At 29.4% G+C, this 17,645-nt stretch overlaps 3 protein-coding genes across 10 annotated transcripts; 2 read left to right on the top strand and 1 right to left on the bottom strand.

The window, feature by feature from the left end:
• Nucleotides 1-1,104: 1,104 nt before the first annotated feature.
• Nucleotides 1,105-10,728, top strand: exp (expansion). Of its 3 annotated transcripts, none has more exons than XM_035094232.1 (7): nucleotides 1,105-1,484; nucleotides 7,725-7,860; nucleotides 7,983-8,140; nucleotides 9,096-9,526; nucleotides 9,609-9,847; nucleotides 10,077-10,410; nucleotides 10,475-10,728. In XM_035094232.1, exons 2-7 carry the CDS (start codon nucleotides 7,750-7,752, stop codon nucleotides 10,588-10,590), a joined length of 1,389 nt encoding a protein of 462 aa, XP_034950123.1. In that variant the 5' UTR covers nucleotides 1,105-1,484; nucleotides 7,725-7,749; the 3' UTR covers nucleotides 10,591-10,728. The 3 variants fall into 3 exon arrangements, with proteins under 3 accessions (XP_034950123.1, XP_034950125.1, XP_034950124.1); XM_035094234.1 differs by lacking the exon at nucleotides 1,105-1,484 and adding an exon at nucleotides 1,838-1,856; XM_035094233.1 differs by lacking the exon at nucleotides 1,105-1,484 and adding an exon at nucleotides 4,275-4,293.
• Nucleotides 10,729-11,069: 341 nt separating this feature from the next.
• On the bottom strand, nucleotides 11,070-14,663 carry Stt3A (catalytic subunit 3A of the oligosaccharyltransferase complex). Of its 4 annotated transcripts, none has more exons than XM_035094230.1 (8): nucleotides 14,569-14,663; nucleotides 14,031-14,148; nucleotides 13,651-13,818; nucleotides 12,880-13,430; nucleotides 12,647-12,800; nucleotides 11,738-12,550; nucleotides 11,472-11,660; nucleotides 11,070-11,220 (listed from the first exon to the last, which is right to left on the bottom strand). In XM_035094230.1, exons 2-8 carry the CDS (start codon nucleotides 14,125-14,127, stop codon nucleotides 11,075-11,077), a joined length of 2,118 nt encoding a protein of 705 aa, XP_034950121.1. In that variant the 5' UTR covers nucleotides 14,128-14,148; nucleotides 14,569-14,663; the 3' UTR covers nucleotides 11,070-11,074. The 4 variants fall into 4 exon arrangements, with proteins under 4 accessions (XP_034950121.1, XP_034950119.1, XP_034950120.1 ...); XM_035094228.1 differs by having other exon boundaries at nucleotides 14,361-14,612; XM_035094229.1 differs by having other exon boundaries at nucleotides 14,384-14,612.
• A 545-nt stretch (nucleotides 14,664-15,208) lies between these two features.
• On the top strand, nucleotides 15,209-17,388 carry LOC118073661 (retinoid-inducible serine carboxypeptidase-like). Of its 3 annotated transcripts, XM_035094312.1 has the most exons (7): nucleotides 15,209-15,342; nucleotides 15,471-15,656; nucleotides 15,765-15,967; nucleotides 16,255-16,365; nucleotides 16,429-16,813; nucleotides 16,905-17,137; nucleotides 17,247-17,388. In XM_035094312.1, the coding sequence occupies exons 1-7, from the start codon at nucleotides 15,300-15,302 to the stop codon at nucleotides 17,301-17,303; spliced, it is 1,218 nt and encodes a 405-aa protein (XP_034950203.1). In that variant the 5' UTR covers nucleotides 15,209-15,299; the 3' UTR covers nucleotides 17,304-17,388. The 3 variants fall into 3 exon arrangements, with proteins under 3 accessions (XP_034950203.1, XP_034950202.1, XP_034950205.1); XM_035094311.1 differs by having other exon boundaries at nucleotides 15,471-15,967; XM_035094314.1 differs by lacking the exon at nucleotides 16,255-16,365 and having other exon boundaries at nucleotides 15,471-15,967.
• Nucleotides 17,389-17,645: the final 257 nt, after the last annotated feature.

Genomic DNA, 17,645 nt, shown 5'->3' with positions numbered 1-17,645 from the left:
GTTATATTTTATGATTAATTTATGGGACACTAAAAAATTAGGAAATTTTGCATATAATAATATTGAATTGTTATTTAATTAAAATAGTGAGGTAATTATTTAATTTTATTACTTTGTATATTTGAAAATATTCTTACAATACTAGAATTTTCTACAATAAATTTTTATAAACAAAAGCAGGTTTTCAATGTAATATTTATGTGTACAAATATGCATTTTTTTTTAATAACAACATCATATTTTAAGATTTAGAAATAATTTTATTTGATAAAATAATATAAAAAAATTTTTCGCTTATAAATATCTTCATTAATAAATGATTATTTTTTAAGAATTGAATTTTGAAGAGTCATATATTTGGACATTTTTTAACTACCAAATGCAAGGCACTAAAAAATGGATGAATGAATGGTGAATTGTAAATGAGGTGTAATAAAAAAAAACCATAAAAAAAAAACTCACGATCATTATAGTTACATAGAAAAAAAATTGTTTAAATGTAGTAGACTTTCATGAAAAATTAATTAATTCTTTTTCCCATGCCTATTTATTTACTCTCCTTTTCACATCCGTGCTAGCAGATCTTTTTATAATAAATTCATTTTCTCTTTTTATTTGAATGATAATTGAATAAAAATGCTGATTTTACGAACAAATCAAACCCACATTTAATAATAATTATAATAAAAATAATCAAATAGACAAATGCAAAGAATCAATAGTAAATCAATCGGTAATGAAAGAGATAATAAATGGCAATTATTAATTCAGTCAAGTTATCCGGAAGTAATTGATCAGCATGAAGATAAGACAAATGATAAAATAAAGAAGAAATGGAATGAGAAGGTTAGAAATAAAGTTGGTGGTTAAAGGCATGAAGAAAATCAAGCGAAGAATACGATTTTAAAGGCAAGACAGTTCAGTGGCCCTCTCCCTCTCACTGGTTAGCCAAAGGCCACCAGTGCCTTGTCCTATTTCTGACGTCATGTCGTTTGCACCGATAGTAGCGGGGGTAGAAGAAAGGCGCGAAGACTGAAGGAGAAGGATAAGATGTGCGCATGCGCTAGCTTATGCCAAAATGGTGAACGTCTTACAAGACTCTCACTGACGGTAAGATTGTCTGCTACAGCCCACGGTAGCTTATCCAACCAATCGGTCATGTCTTTATAAATTAAATATCTACTGTGTGTACGCGAATTTGTATAAGTTTATCAATTATCTTGACAAAATATAACTCAACACTACGAAAGTTTTATCAAGTAAATGTGTTTTGCAGTGACTTTTTGAAATTTTAAGTGTTTTCGCGGCATTTTTTGAAATTTACGAAAATCATTTTTCGAGTTAAGTGTTGAAAAATAGTTGAAAAATTGGATTAATAACAAAAATGATGGATAAATTGGAATATTATTATCAGAGACTAATTTAAATAAATTTAGTTTAATTATATTGTGCAACAGTATATACAAGTGATTGTCATTCGATTGGTATGTCCTTTAAAGTACACAATAACGGTTTTTAAACATACATTACGTATAAAATAAACATTTATTCATATGTTGAATATTATTAACGGTAAATGTAACTTTAAAAAGTGCTAATTTGTTGATTCAACCATATTAAATCTGACAAAAGAGTTTGTCGACCGACACCGATGGGTCAAATAACCAGTTTCTTCCATTCGTTGAAATCTCCAAAGACAGCATATGCGGAATAAACAAGCAAGCAAATAAATGCATAAATCCGTACGGTTTTAAAGACATTTTCCGGTGTATATTTATTTCGAAAAGTTATCATCGTTCCTTTTTCGTTGATTTTGCTCATAAACAAGTGAAAGCTTCATAGAAATAGTAGATCAGGTAGAGTCATTGCTCCTTTTGCTTCTTCATAAATACGTTAAGACTTTTTTTCGTTTCTTATTCTCCGCTTCCTTCTCTTCGTCCAAAAGTTTATTTTTGTTTTACGTTTAGCTTCTACTCTTATCTTGTATTCTTAAACACGAGTCCTTGGATAACCAAAAAAAATGGGAGTTTGTTGCACTGAGAGTTCGAGGCGTGGCGGAGAGCAACTTGAGAGGCTGTTGCTCGTCCTCGACAGCCTTCGCATTCTTCGTGTAAGTGAAAGCACCCGGACTCAAGAGATGAGACGCTGCCGTTGTATATCCACCTCTACACTAGCGTGAGAAGACAACCATTTCTCGTCATTATTATTTCATTAATTTCTATATAAAACTTGGAAAGATTCCCGGTAATCTTTTACGGCATTTCCAAGTCGAGTAGGTAGCCTTGTTGCTTGATGACTGATACACCAAGAAATGTTTGTGAAATCATATCAGGCTAAAATAATCTTTTGGAATTTTTGGTAATAAACAGAGTGACGTTTTGCATCCGCGTGCCTTAACTTGGTTGTCATAGTAGGTTTCGTTTTTTTGTCATATCCCCACTTAGTCATGGCTAACTATACGTGCCAGTCTCTTTCTCCGTTCACAGCCCCACTATATTACGAAATTGGCGAGTTATATAAAAAGACTCCACTGTCTCAAGTTGATTTTTCATATCTTCCTTTTGATCTCCATTTCTTTGTGATACTGTTTGTTCAATTCATCTGACACATTTGATAGAGTATTATCATTTGGAAATGAACAACATTTTTCTTCAATGCATCAACTACACTCCAAAGACTATAATTTATTAGAAATTTCTTGAAAAGTCCATTTAGTCAGTGCAACTAAAAATATCGGACAAGTGAAAAGTAAGTGTCGGACGGGGAAATACATATAGGCTGAAGTCGGGCAACTTTTCCACTCTCTAAAGATAATAAATGCGTACTGTATAATAATGACCAGCCGTCGTTTGCTAGAATTCGCGGCCTTCGAAGAATGCCACGCTCCAAGTACTTTTTCCCGGCACACTTTTGCTAGTTATCAGTCACTAATGCAACATATGTTTACATGAGATTTCCCCAAGAGAAGATGATATTTTCATCGATCTAAAAGGTCACCAGAGGCTGTGTTGATGTGACTGAAAAAAAAAAGAATTAGAAACTTGGGTTATGTCGTGATGATGTTGATGACGAAATATTGTAATGTCTTAACTTATATAGTTTTTTTTATTAGATTTTCCAACTGAAAGAAAACTATGCTTGAAAAAAAGTGATATAACAAAATTTTAAAAGTATTGTTAAGATGTAGTAGTAGAAAAAAAAAATAAGAAAGTAGTTGAGACATTAATTCTAACAATTCCAACAATAATTATTTTTTATTTTAAAAACTTTATGGAGAAATTCACTTTGTATATAACACCAATTATTTTTAAACATCTTTCTTTTATTTAATTATTTATCGCAATTCTATCCAACAGTTTTAAGCTGACAATCAATTAGTAGCTTTTAGAAAGTAAAAATTATTTTTTTTTTTAGATAAACGATATTTATAAATGAGTGAATGAATGAAGAAATAATTGACTGATTAATTTAAAACGATGACTGTAATAAGATTGAATGATTAATAAGAAAAAAAAATTTTACGAAATTTAAACATTTAATATTACAGAAAACTATCTTTTATTCATATAAATTAAATCTTTTTTGTATTAAATTATTAATTGAAAGATATTTTAATTTTTTAATTAAATGATATACATACATATATATAAAAAGGGATATTTTTCAGATAAGATAATTTTTCAAGTGGAAAATAATAAAAAAATGAAAATGATAAATATGTAAGTAGTAACATGGGCAACTTTTACTATTAATGGACTGTATAGTATTATATTATCTCGAGCAAAATAAAGATATTACCTCGACTGCATCTAATGCAATGAAAAGCAAGACAAAAGGAAACAGACATTCGTTTGTCTATTATTCAGAGCGGATGTAATTCGAAAAAATAGGGTACATTGTAATAGCTGTTCAATAGATGTCCTTATCAAATATTTTCATTTTGTGCAATCGAAATGTGCACAAAAGACATATAGAAGATAGACAATGACTTTCGTGTATAAAAATGTACACAAACGAGAGAGAGATAAGCGTTGGTTGTGAAGAAAAGTGTAGCAACCGGTAATTCCTTTCTTAAGACTAATTATGCAAGATATAAAGGACTGAAGAATAGAAATGGAAACCAGATAATATAAGTGCAATAGTATGGCATAGAATGTGCTCTAAACATATATCTACACATGAAAAATAGTGTATACTTTTTGTACTATTGAATGATCTTTCCGTCAAGTAATTTCGATAGTTGCTAAACGCCTCTCATTTCAAGTTGTTGCCTCAAGTGAGAACACGATTCAGGTGAGAGGTATAAACATAGAGAGAACATGACAAAAAAGCTTAAGAAAAATAGGAGCACTACGGTTGATGAATAAATGTATATATGTATACTTACGCTACCGCGGGCGTGACCAACAAGAAATTCTTGTGATCGTTACGTTAATCTAGAAAGTTTAAGTTTCATGCTCCAATGATCTTCGATCGTGTTCATCGATCCGTTTGAATCCAGTTAAAATTCGTATTTCAGTTTTTTGTATGTAATTATTTATTTTTGCAACAAACGCTACACTGAGCAATTTAATCCACGTCATATAGACTGAAGATTTCTGCCAACTATCACGGAACTAAACTATCATTTGTAAAGAAAAAAAATAGTAATAGAAAAGAGGCTTTATTTAACCTACTTTTATTTAGTTAGAGAGTATAAACATAAATAATAATATTTTCTTAATGATCTACAAGAAAAAGTTCCCCTTTTCTTTTGTTTTCAAGGCATATCATAATTTGATTGTAACAGGATGCATATACACGATATCATGTAGTATAGGTATATGACTATTGACGCGACGACTAGCGGTACTTGGAATGGTTTTCTTCACAACGTCCGGCTTATTATAAGAAGGCGCCGTTAAGTGACAGAAAGATAGTGGTATTGGTGTAGCGATGGATAATGAAATGATTGAAATTCTTTTACTCAATTACATGTCCTATTAGATGAATTGAATTTCATCAATTAGCATGACATAACAGAGTCATGTCTTGCTAGACAAAAACAAGAATAATTATTAAATGTTATTATTGAGAACCGCTGAAGAAAAGAAACAAGAAGCGTAGGTTACGTTAGAGGCGTAATTTCTGGCTTGTAAGAGATCAAGCAGTCGTTGATGTTGGCACACGATTCCAATGACAGTGTTGGTATATACGATATACATGACCATACATACGAACAAGTTCTTTCAGTTGTTAGTGTGCTAACTCTCAAGTAACTTGGCAAGTAGTCGCTGAATGCGCCAGGTTTCTTGCGCAGCCATTGCCCAAGGAAACTCTCTTGTCTTGATTCCACTCTCTGCTACACTCCCAGTCAGGCCTTCACATTCTATTACGAGTGAAAGTCGACGTTTTAGGTGCAGGCTTACCATTAAACATGCCGACTACGGGACACAACACCAACTTTGCTCTTATTATTATCCAATTAATTTTTAACTGCTCCCAAATTATTTTTCAACTCTTTACTTTATGATGCTTTTATTATACCAATGATGATGGTGCTGGTACTCATCATCATTATCATCAATTACATGACATCTGTTTTGTATAAGCTTTCAGCGGGATAGGTTTTTTATTTGGTCAAGTTTTGTGTGATGATTTATTTCTGTGGAGTTGTTGGTTCTTGGGGATTGAGTGAACATGAAAGATAGGTTGCATGTTGATGTTTTAGTCAATATTTTTCCAAAATTAATGACCGTTTGACTCTTTGTAGTTACACATGTTAATAAAAACTTGACAAGGATCATCATTTATATCATTTTTTATTTTTCTATTAAGAGAATAATTATTGATATTTAAAATTAAAAATATACTCCTTCATAGAATATAAAAAAAAACATTATCTATATTATAATATTTAAATTTAGAAAAAATTCTCTTAACGAATCTCACTTTATTTAGAAATTTAACTTGATTACATCCATTAAATCAGGATTAATTAATATCGTTGATTCCATTTAATTTCAAGTTCATTTAAACCTGTTTGTTTAGAAACAAACATTGATCATTACAAGATTATTTATTTATTTACTTGATATAATTATTTACTATAGTAACTTACTATTATCAGAACAACTTATTTAATAAAAATGCATAAATTACGAAAAAAGATTTGGTAATAATTGAATATAAAATTTTGATTGGTAAAATATGTTTATTGATTAAATAGGTTGAAGAATGTATGAATAATGTTTATTCTATTTCCTGTTGTATTCTCAGCACTCTTAAGTCTGATTTCATGTTCAGTTGTTGCTTTATATGTTTTTTTTCGATTGGAAGTTATTGGTTGTCGTAGAAATGTTTCTACCCACCTTGAATGTTCATAATCAATGAATAAATTTCGAAGAAACTTTCATTGTAACCTTGAAGCCATCGATACGATACCTTGGAACACGCAACAATTGTGGTCGACTCCGAAAAGTGAATTTTGTAGAAGTGGAATAAAAGATGAAAATGAAAGCATGTTTTATGTGTTACTAAATAAAATAACTGTCATAGTAATGATCAAAGCGAATTAACCTTGTCATTATAATAAATATAATGAACTTAATTACTCATATTTTCTTAAAGTATAATTTTCTGACTTTTAATTTTCTAAATATTCACATGATGCTATCATTATCTCAATTAACTCATTTATTTAAATAAATGTATAATTATGATGATGATGATAATTTTAGCAAAAATTTATTATAAATTATTTTTGAACTGGAAATTAATTCATCAGACATAAAAAAGTTGAATGTATTTTTTTAAATGTAAATTTCTAAAAAAGAAAAAAGCAGAAACTTAATTTCTATACTTGAATAAAAATTTCTAAAAAAGATTAAAATCATTAAAATAAAGCAGCTGAATGAATAGAATGTGGTTGAACCTGTTCGGTTTTATTTACAAGATCTTCTAATGTGTTTATAATGAATGTTGTCATTGGAAAATATTCTCTTTCACAAAACGATAATCTCTAAGAGTACCAGAAATGGTAACAAGTAGCAGTAATTGCTCTTTAAACTTCTTTAAATAGTGATCATTTATATAATAAAAATAATAACACCGAAGAAATGATTTAGTGAAAGCGAAAAGAAAATAACCTTCTCATTAATTACTAAAATGGCATTAGATTTTAGCTTTAATCGCATACCGCGGTTGCAAATTCCGAGGTTATACTTTCCAACCAACTCAATTCTAGTTTCCCGTCAAGGGCACAAGCCACGCAAGAATTCGTTGTTTTTTCCTCTCTATGGTTTTTTCACACTCGTCATATGTATTCTTTCCTGATATTCATGTTTCTGACGCACAGCTTGATCTCTATTACACATAAGTACAGTATTCAAAAATCACCTTGTGTGCACATCCGCTCTAACGATTCGGTGAAGAAATCATCAATAATTGCGAAAGCCCATGTCGTATCACGATGAGATTTATCTCATCTTTTATTTAATTTTTTCAACATTTACCGAAATGTCGAGGACATTTTAAAACGTTTTAATTAAATTCCATGGTTTTACTTTAGAATGCATTTTCGTTAATCTCTTTACCCTTTTACGAAGAATTAAAAGAAACAAAAAACTTAAACTAAAAATCAAATAAAAGTAAAAGAATGAAATACTTAAGGTAGAAATATAAAAAAAAAGCATTTAAAAAAATTGGGGGCATCCTAACTGACCAGTTCTCTGAATGATTCGCAGCTTTATCATTGGTTGAACAGTGGAGATGGTGTCGAGGCGAAAAATTCTTTCTCGTTCAAGAGACAACCTCACCGATTCGCAGTATGAAGATCAAGAGGAAGAGGACGTTTGGTATAATTTAGACAAGTTGTACAAGGTGAGTATCCTGCAATTATTTAAATTACTTCCAAATTCCCTTCATTCAATCTCTTTTTCATTTTTCATTCCACCGAAAAAAATAGTATCACTAATTTCGGTTTGTACTCTATCAATCTTTAGGACCACATACAAGAAGTCCTGGACAAATGGAATCAGATCGATGACGAGATATGGGCAAAAGTAATTGTCTTTGAGAAAAATAGACGAGTGGCAAAAGCCTACGCCAGAGCACCGGTTCTCACGGTAAATGGCTCTGAGGATGGCTTTGATGGGTTTAGGTGAGATCTAAGTAACATTTATAGAATTTTTAAAATCAATCTTTATTTATTGTTTGTACTTATTAAATCTAAAATTCCAATTAAGGCAACTAGAATAATTTAATAAAAGTTATTTCATTTATCGAATCAATTAAAATTATTTTCAAAAATAAAAATTTTATAATTTTTTAATGGTGAAACAAAAATCAGTTTGTGTAATAAAGGCGACTGGATAGGTTTGAGTAACCAAAGCTTCTAGTATGCATAATAATTAAAGAGACATTGTACCAATTTTATTTCACAATAAGTCACGTATAAAACGTTGTGGAAAGAATAAAAATTACATCAACAAATATTCCCAGACATCATTAACTTAGGAACCGTTACAACCTAAAAATGCCTACTGTTCAATTCATGTCACTGTTAGGTATTCGTTTTACTGTCCGTAATGAGGATTAACAGGAGTAACAATTCTTGGCAATCCAATCATTACAAGTAATTTTATGATTGTAGTTATGTTGAAAATTATTTTTAGGAGCAGTTAACAATTCCAATTTGACTTTTATTCATAATCAACAATATAATTTTCTACCTAATTTTCAAATTTTATCGATAGAACAAGAAAATTAACTAATGTTAAATACTTGAGCGAACACTACATAAATATTAAGTAGATAGCTAATAAAATAAATTAACAACAAATTAATATAAGTTCATTTATTTTTTTTTAATACTTTATCGATGGTTAAGTTGATATTTTATCTCTTTTATTATTAGCTCTCCACTTCACTCAAGAAAGTTATTTTTAATTAATTAATTTTACGGTATTAATAAGAAAACATTGTTTATATTATCCACATTTATTATTTAAAAAAAATAAATTATTTTAATTAATCATTACATTTTACAATGATAAATTATTTTTTTGCCTTCAATGATTAATTATCAAATTATTAATAAATTAAAACAATTTCAGGATAGGCTTATGTGGCTTTGACAATCCAATGAGAGATGTCAAAACAGATGAAGCCAAAAGACACATAAATCAAGGTGTAAAAATAAAAATGGATGATCAAGGAAATATTCTTATCAAGAGACTGTGTAGAAGTAATGTTTATATAAAGACTACACATCCTGAAGATAATGCAGTAGGTTCAGAAATATTGAAGAACTCTCAAGGTGCACTAGAGCACGATAAACCGGGTAAATTGTTTGATATGAATAAATACCAAACTAATTTATCACGAGAAACAAGACGTGCATATCCAGATAGAAGAAGATTAGAAAAACAATGTCTCAGTGCAATTGTCTTTGTTCGAACTGAAGCGGATCTGTTACAGTGTCCGGTTTGGGTTTTAATTGTTAATGTTGTAGGTTTGGATATGCTCAAATCTAAACTACCCCCAGGTAGATCCATACTTTATTTATTTAATTAATTTTGAATATTTTTCAATTAAAAAAAAGTTTTTTAATTGTTCCAAATGTGTAGTTCTAGCACTACAAAGGCCGGTTGACATTAAAAACCGACCCAGAATACCCATCCCAGACGAAGATCCTTACAGTGTTGCTGGTGTTGCATCTTTCTCTGGACCAAATGATTCACGAGATGTAAAAGATAGACCAGAATCAATATACGGACATTCCTCAAGCTATGTTAGGCCTGGACGTCCAGAAAAACCTCCTAAACTTCCTCCAAGAGAAAATGTTTACGTTCACGATATACCGAAGGTAAATTTAAATATTTTATACAACGATTTGATAAATAAGCAAACGTCTCCCTTCGGATCCTAAATTCATGATTAATTAATAATCAAACAGTTGAAAATATTCGTTTAGCTATCTTTAAAGATCTGAATATTTTTCATGATTTATTTTTCTACTGGTTTACCTAACTCGTTAATAACGATTCTTTATTTTAAAAAAAAATAAATATCTGATATAAATTTTGATTTTTCAGCCTGATTACGATGACATTGAAGATGATTATAGTGCTAATGTGAGACCGTCAATGTTAGTTACCGAAGAAAAAAAAAGTAGAAAGACCGACAACAAAAAATACGATGATCCATACTACTGTGGGCTTAGAGCACGTGTACCAAATTTCGTGAAAATAGCGAAGAATAGTCAAACGAAGATATTATCTCCTTATGGGTTGACACGACCGCAACCAGTACCGCCATCCTACGCTGGAGGATATGTTAGTAGTCAGTCGTCACATATTTATGCGAGTCATGCACCAAACAAGAGACCACCTATTATGTACCATGCTAGAAGCTTCGAGAGTGGTCTCGGTACGTATTATGTCAGACAATAATATTTCTTCAAGTCATTGACATTTTCTTTGACATCTTTCAGATTCGGATGACCGAATAGATTCACCTTATAATCACATTTATGGTCGATTACCGATCCCAACACGTGGTGTGATACCGCCAACACCTCGTGGTATGTATATCGGAGAGTGGGATTAACATTAGGTAACATCTCCGTTATATTTGTACCTACACAATTTGTATATTGTTATATACCACATAAATACTCATATTTTTATGCCACCTTAATTGTGTATTAATTATTTCCCAGATTAAATAATAATTTAAGTAAAAAAATACAATTATATATAAAGAATAATTAGACCTGTATTATATTTGTGCATTTCAAATGTATTACCTTTGTTATTATTAAATTTTACAAAATGCTATTGAGATGCGTGGAAATATATAAAATACATGTATTTCATGATTAATTTGTATAAATGAATTTTTATGACTGATGAAAAATTACTGAGGCCTTAATTTCATGAAAATATAATAGAAAATCTATATTTTAATATTTATATATCGTGATACTCCACCCGAATACATACAAATAATGATTATGATAGCGGAAAAAATTTTTAAAATAGATCGATGTTGGAAGTAATATGTGATGATAAAAATATTCGTTGAAGACAACTCAGTTACCTCTATTTTTTAAATCTTTCACCTTATAAATACGTACAAGCCAATGTTCAGTCGTATAAGCCTCTTCTAATGTTTCCAGTTCAAAATCTTTATTTCCTATTTCCATATTTCTGACTCTGTCATATCCAGAAGGTTTTCCTGATAATTAAAATACTTAACGTTATTTTTGTTTCATTAATACCTTTTATAAAATTTTGTTAATACCATTAATACTATTTAACAATGCTTTAAATTATATTTAGTTTTTGAAAAATTTTTTATGGATACTTAAAATACAAGTAATGATATGAAATAATGTTATAAATGAAAATTTTACTATTATCTTATAATTTAAATTATTTTAATATTAAAATACAATTAAAAAATAATTATCTCGATATTTTACTTACCACCTTCAGTATAAACTTGTCCAAAGCGGTAATAACACATTTTATACATTAAACAATTGAGCAATGTCGGTGATCCATCTTTATCAACTCTAAATTCTCCAGAAGGATTATAATAATTCCACTCAGTAATAGACTTTCCTTTTTCTGTACTTCCTCCAATTCTTACCATCCACAAAAATTTATTAATATCTAAAAAGAAGTCGCAAAAATGTAAATAATATATCTGATTAAATCTAAAAAGTAACATTTTTTAGCATATGACTCACCATCAGAGGAATATCCCGTTAGTCCTCCAAATATGACGAGGACATAATTTACATCTAATTCTCGCATAATTTCGTACGCTTTTTCTTCAGAACTGGCCATTGCTTGGCCTACCCGCGATATGTGTGTATTATTCCACGTGTTATTGTCCACTAAAATTGTGCGATTGGCCATGGCAGTTATCTGATATCCATAATCCCACCAGGACATTACTTTAGAGTCTTCAGGCGTATTCATTCGTAGCCAATAGTAAGCTTCTCTAAAGTCATCAAAAATAATTCGTCCGCCATCAGGAGATCTTGCTGATAAAACAATACTTGGAGAACTATAAGCTTCAGCAGTGACCCACGTACAGTGTAATGTATAAAAGACAAAAAGTACTGCCATGATGGTTATAAATAGCATTGATAATTGACTTCTCAAAACGTAATTGTTCTCAAATTTGCGGGATTTTTTATCTACAACTTTACTACTTTCTAATTGTTTCATGTAAATCAATAACAACGAAGATACACCAATTCCTCCTAAAATACACATCACAGGAGCTAGCACCAACATCAAACGCACCATTACTCCAGCAAAGTAGAGGCTTGTAACTCCATATAAGATAAGAAAAATGTTGGAATCAGTTAATTTTGAGAAACAGAAGTACAATCCAACAGGAAATAAAAATACAAGCACTTGAAGATCGAAGTAAAATGAACTCCATGATGTAGGTTGATGCTCCGAAACTGATGCAATTATTGGAATGTGATTTTTAGCATAAGAAGGATCTAAAAGTGAATAAAACCGTCCAGTCCATGGTGATATTTTTCCTGTTGAAACAATAAAAAACATTAATAATCATTAAAATTCTTAAGATTTAATTTTTTTTTTTTTTAAATATTATACGACATTAAATAATAATGTACCTGTAATTGTTAAAACTCCGCCAACAATACATGAAATAACTAAGGTCGAAACAACTAAACCACGGAATAGTAACTCGAAATCATCATCTGTAAGTTTACTACGTAAATAATCGACCAGTGCATGAATTTGGCACAGACCAAAAACTCCAAGTGCCTTAAAAATATTCGTATCATTATGCAATGAAAACGTTTTTAAAATAATTTTTTTTTCAGAAAAAATTTTTATGACTTACTAGCATATGCTCAGAACTTTGTACTGGTTGGAAACCAACAAATGCAATTTGCATTGACAAAATAGTTCCAATACAATATAATATACTATAAGCAATATAAATTCGATGAGAAAATCGTCCTGTGACCATTAACGTAAGTACATGAAGTGGAATGAGGTTAATAAGAAAGACATATCCTCCCCAAGAAGATACCATGTAAAAATATGCAAGTGCCGCACATGTTGACCAAAATATTGCACCAGTTTTTACAGCTTTGATCCACATATAGTAAGTAAAAAGCATGCAAAATATCGCAATTCCTTCATTGTCATATGATCCTGCCACTGATCGAGAAATGTATCCTGGTACTATTGCTATCATACATGCCGCAAATAATCCAGAGGCTGAGTCTTTTAATTCTTTAGTTAGCAGGTAAGTAACTATTGTAGTAAAACTTGAAAATAGTGGTGCCAAAAATACACAGACATTTCTAATGTCTATTGGAATGTTTAAAAGCTGAGCTAAGCGGTAAAGTGATGCTGATGTTATCATAAGCCCAGGGTAAATCGTTCCTGGAAATAATCATTAATAAATAATCAGTATGAATGTATACAATAATTTATATAAAAAAATATTGCTTGATGAAGTTAAAAATAATTTTAAATTCCAACGTAAAAATCTTCATAAACGAATTTTTATTTTTTTCTTCGTCCTTTTTTTTGTTACTTAGCAAACAAGTGATAATATGAACAAAATGTTTTCAAATGAAAACTGTAAAAATAATTTATGTACCTCCAATAATTCTTCCCAAAGGATACCATACTCGATCATCAAACCAATTATGAAAATTATAGAAACCCTCTTCTGCTAGGAACTTTGTGGTTCTGTAGTTAAAATATGGATCAAATTCATGTATTACACTTTCGTATCTCAAAACAGAGAACAAACGTGTTGCAAAAGCTGTAATAATTAAATTTATAATTATTTACAACAGTAGGTGTGAATGTAGGAGACAATGACAAATAAATTCATATTTTTTATGCGCATACATTAAAATTACTTTACATAACAATTTTTCAATTTATATAATAAGATTGAATAAATTCAAAGCTAAAAATCATAAATATTACTTTAAAATATTCATTATAAAATGTGGTAATTTTAATACTCACACAATACAGCAGCTAAAGAAAGAATGGTCAACTTCAAAAGAGTTTCATGCTTTTGGGCTGATACTCGCAATCCTTTTACTTTAACTAAGGCCACCATTATTATATTTATTTATCTAAACTAAATAAAAATTTAAAGTAAGTTAAACAATAATTATGTTGGAAAAATGGTTGAGGTTATATTTGCAAGTGATAAGCTTTCAGTATATAAAAATAGCTTTGATGGTTTTTCAAAACGATTTCAATAATAATATTGTGAAAAAAATATCATGAACATTTTCAAATGAATTGTTTATATTAATGTGTAATTATAATAGATAACGTATTCATTACACCAATTATAAAACGACACGCACACAAAACCGGCCGGCACAAGTTGTTTGGAAAATAATGCTATCAAAAGCCAGTGTATGGGGCAAAAATGTAATTAAATTTTCATTAGAAAGCTGTGCTTTTGATTATATTTATAATAAGTAATTAATTGGAAAATTCATTCAAGTACAGTATAAGAATAATTTATCTAAGCAAAAATATCACTTGCCCGTTACAGACATGACAAGCGTGGCACGATCATAGACGTAAAGATTCAAAGGATAGGCATCACATATGAAATTTTGTGATGCTACTTTATTCATTTGATGCTTGAATTTTGATAAAAGCAGCACACACATAAATAACAAATTAATGTAACGTTGCGCGGCAGTTTCATATTTTTTCAATATTTTTAAATTATTGAATAAATGTAAGCAATAAAATATCAAAGCAGGGATTTCGATAAGGACCTTTATTAGCTTCCCTGAATCATATTTTTTAAAATTTATCATTCTCATTTTTTTTACAATGTAAAAGATAAGATTTTTAAAAATACGTATCCCTTTTGTGCTACTTGATAGCACGCCCTCCTTTATGAAAATATATTTTTTTTATTGAATTCCAAAAAACTAATTTATTAATTAAATATTTGAAATGACGTATTTTTATGTACACATTTTACAAAATGTGAGATTAATTTCTAAAATTAATTTTTTGTACAGGTGATTTTGATGGTCTAAATTTATTCAGATGTTTAGAACTTTATCTTTATAATTATAATGATTTCAAAAAAGCGATAAGTATTGAAAAAATATACATACATGTATACATGAGTATATATGAGTAGAGATTAACACTAATCAATGAAGTCCAGTTTAAAAGATAGAGAAAATATAAGAATTTATTAACAATACCAATTTAGTGTCTATTGAAAGAATTATTTTGTTTGAAACAATCAAGATGTTAAAAGTGTTCATTATATTGTCTTTTTGTCTAGTTTTTGGTAAATTGTCTTTTAAGAAATAATGTGCATATAAATAGAAAATTGGTTTAATTTTTCTGAGTCCTTTTTTTATATATCATTTATTGAATTTTTATTCGATCAATAATAATTCTTTTACGTGTTAACAGGCGTACATGCACAAATATCAAATGTAAAGGAAGGATTTGGTCCAGGAAAACAAGATTGGGGATACATAAAAGTTCGTAGATCATCTCAAATGTTTTGGTGGTTATTCTATGTAAACTCTCAAAATAAATCTGACAATTTAAATGTTTACGAAAAGCCCTTATTAATTTGGCTACAAGGAGGACCAGGTGATTCTGCAACTGGTTTCGGAAATTTCGTCGAAATAGGACCACTCAATGTTGATCTGAAACCTAGAATTCATTCTTGGGTTAATGAATACAATGTATTATTTATAGATAACCCAATAGGAACTGGATTTAGTGATGAAGAGTCTGAACAGGATGTAAAATTGTCAGATAAACAAATTACTGTAGATCTTATACAATTCATGAAAAATTTTTTAGAAATTAAACCAAAATTTCTAAATACCCCTGTTTATGTTTTGGGTGAATCTTATGGTGGAAAAATGGCAGCAAATTTTGTTTGGGGATGGTGGGAGGTAATGTGATTTTAACGTTTTATGCACTGTAAATCCCAGTTTTCCCAAATGCATTATTTTAATGTGGATAAGTGTGTTAAATATGACGTCACCCATTTGATTAATATTCTAGTCACTTTTTACACACTTAGATCTGCGTTAAAAGTGATTACAATGTTAATCAAATGGGTGGTGTCATATTTAACACACTTATCCACATTAAAATAATGCATTTTGGAAAACTGGGATTTACAGTGCATGGTTTCAAATTATTTAGATTTTTATTTATCTTTTTTTTTATTTTGTAGTATCAACAAAATACAAGCAATAAAATTAATTTGAAAGGCATAGCCCTCTGTAGTCCCTGGATATCTCCAGTCGATTCCCTCCGTGCTTTACCACCATATTTATATAACTTGGTAAATGTAATATTGGAATCAAAATGAAAAAATTGATATTTAATACGCCAATTTTGGTTTCAGGGACTATTAGATAATATGGAGTATAAAGAAATTAAAAATTTAACCAAATATACCATCAATGCAATAAATGAAAATGATTGGTTGACTGCATATAATTTATGGAATACAACTATTCGAAGATCTATTATAATTATAAATCATAGAAACATGTATAATATTTTAAAAATATCTGCACCTTTAGTTAAAGCTCGTGATTACACTACGTCTAGTATACCACTATGTACCAATGAAACAGTTGATTGGGCTACAAAATTAGAACGCTTAATGAACACGAAAGTAAAACGTACTCTTAATCTCAACAATTTTAATAGAACATGGAAAATAATAACTTGGAGCGTTTATAAAAAGTTAAAAAATGACATCATGAAGCCTACCACACTTACTGGTAAGTTTATCAAGAGACGTCAAAGCAATTTATTTTTATTTCATTAATTACTAAAAAAATATTGATATTGATTAATAGATTAATTTTGTAGTGAACCGAATTTTAGAAGAAACAAATTTAAAAGTTTTTGTATTAAGTGGTCAGTTAGATTTTATAGTTCCAACTACTGGAACTCTACGTTGGGTAGAAAACTTGAAATGGAACTCTATAAAACACTGGAAAAATGCTACAAAAATTAGTATTAGTGTTGATAACGTCGTGGAAGGATATGTTAAAGAATATGACAAATTTAAGTTTTTTTGGATTTCTAGAGCTGGGCATATGGTACATAAGCATGTTTTATCAACAAATAATAAATCTATAAACTATATAAACTTATTAGTTAAGTTAGTTAGTTAAGCCATGTGATAACTTTTTTTTATGTTATTTGTAGCTACCAGAAGATAATCCTAAAGCTATGATTGCTGTATTAAAGGATTTAACTTCATAATATCCATATATAAATCTGGAATAATTTACATTATTTACAATTGTTTTTTGTATAAAATAAAAAGAGTACTTTGAAAAAAAGTACAAAAATATTGCTAGTTTAAAATTTGATTGTTTAACCTGAAAGTGCTAAAAGATTCTTATATGGTTCTTCATCAAAAGTGTTTTATATGTATAATACAAGTGTTGTATATATTAGAGTAAATCATTAACAAATATTAAGTGTCACTAAGCATTATCACGCAATGGACAATTGATATTAAATTCAACAACTTTTTATTGACACATGTGATATAAATGTTTATTCTCAATTTATATCATACATGAAGTGTGTATTGTTCAA

The sequence above is a fragment of the Chelonus insularis genome, unplaced genomic scaffold (assembly GCF_013357705.1).
Source record: "Chelonus insularis isolate UGA/USDA-ARS -01 unplaced genomic scaffold, ASM1335770v1 scaffold_362_pilon, whole genome shotgun sequence".
Classification (NCBI taxonomy): domain Eukaryota; kingdom Metazoa; phylum Arthropoda; class Insecta; order Hymenoptera; family Braconidae; genus Chelonus; species Chelonus insularis.
Note: the sequence above shows the minus strand (reverse complement) of the source record. Positions and strands in the feature narration are given on the sequence as shown.

Excerpts from the sequence above, each read along its gene's own strand:
- exp (XM_035094232.1), top strand. The coding sequence starts at position 7,750 with ATGGTGTCGAGGCGAAAAATTCTTTCTCGTTCAAGAGACAACCTCACC. Across the intron at positions 8,141-9,095 it reads GATGGCTTTGATGGGTTTAG|GATAGGCTTATGTGGCTTTG; the intron begins GTGAGATCTAAG and ends AAACAATTTCAG. Across the intron at positions 10,411-10,474 it reads AAGCTTCGAGAGTGGTCTCG|ATTCGGATGACCGAATAGAT; the intron begins GTACGTATTATG and ends GACATCTTTCAG.
- Stt3A (XM_035094230.1), bottom strand. The coding sequence starts at position 14,127 with ATGGTGGCCTTAGTTAAAGTAAAAGGATTGCGAGTATCAGCCCAAAAG. Across the intron at positions 13,819-14,030 it reads TTCTTTAGCTGCTGTATTGT|CTTTTGCAACACGTTTGTTC; the intron begins GTGAGTATTAAA and ends TAATTATTACAG. Across the intron at positions 12,551-12,646 it reads CGGAGTTTTAACAATTACAG|GAAAAATATCACCATGGACT; the intron begins GTACATTATTAT and ends TTGTTTCAACAG.
- LOC118073661 (XM_035094311.1), top strand. The coding sequence starts at position 15,300 with ATGTTAAAAGTGTTCATTATATTGTCTTTTTGTCTAGTTTTTG. Across the intron at positions 16,366-16,428 it reads CACCATATTTATATAACTTG|GGACTATTAGATAATATGGA; the intron begins GTAAATGTAATA and ends TTTTGGTTTCAG. Across the intron at positions 17,138-17,246 it reads TTTCTAGAGCTGGGCATATG|CTACCAGAAGATAATCCTAA; the intron begins GTACATAAGCAT and ends TGTTATTTGTAG.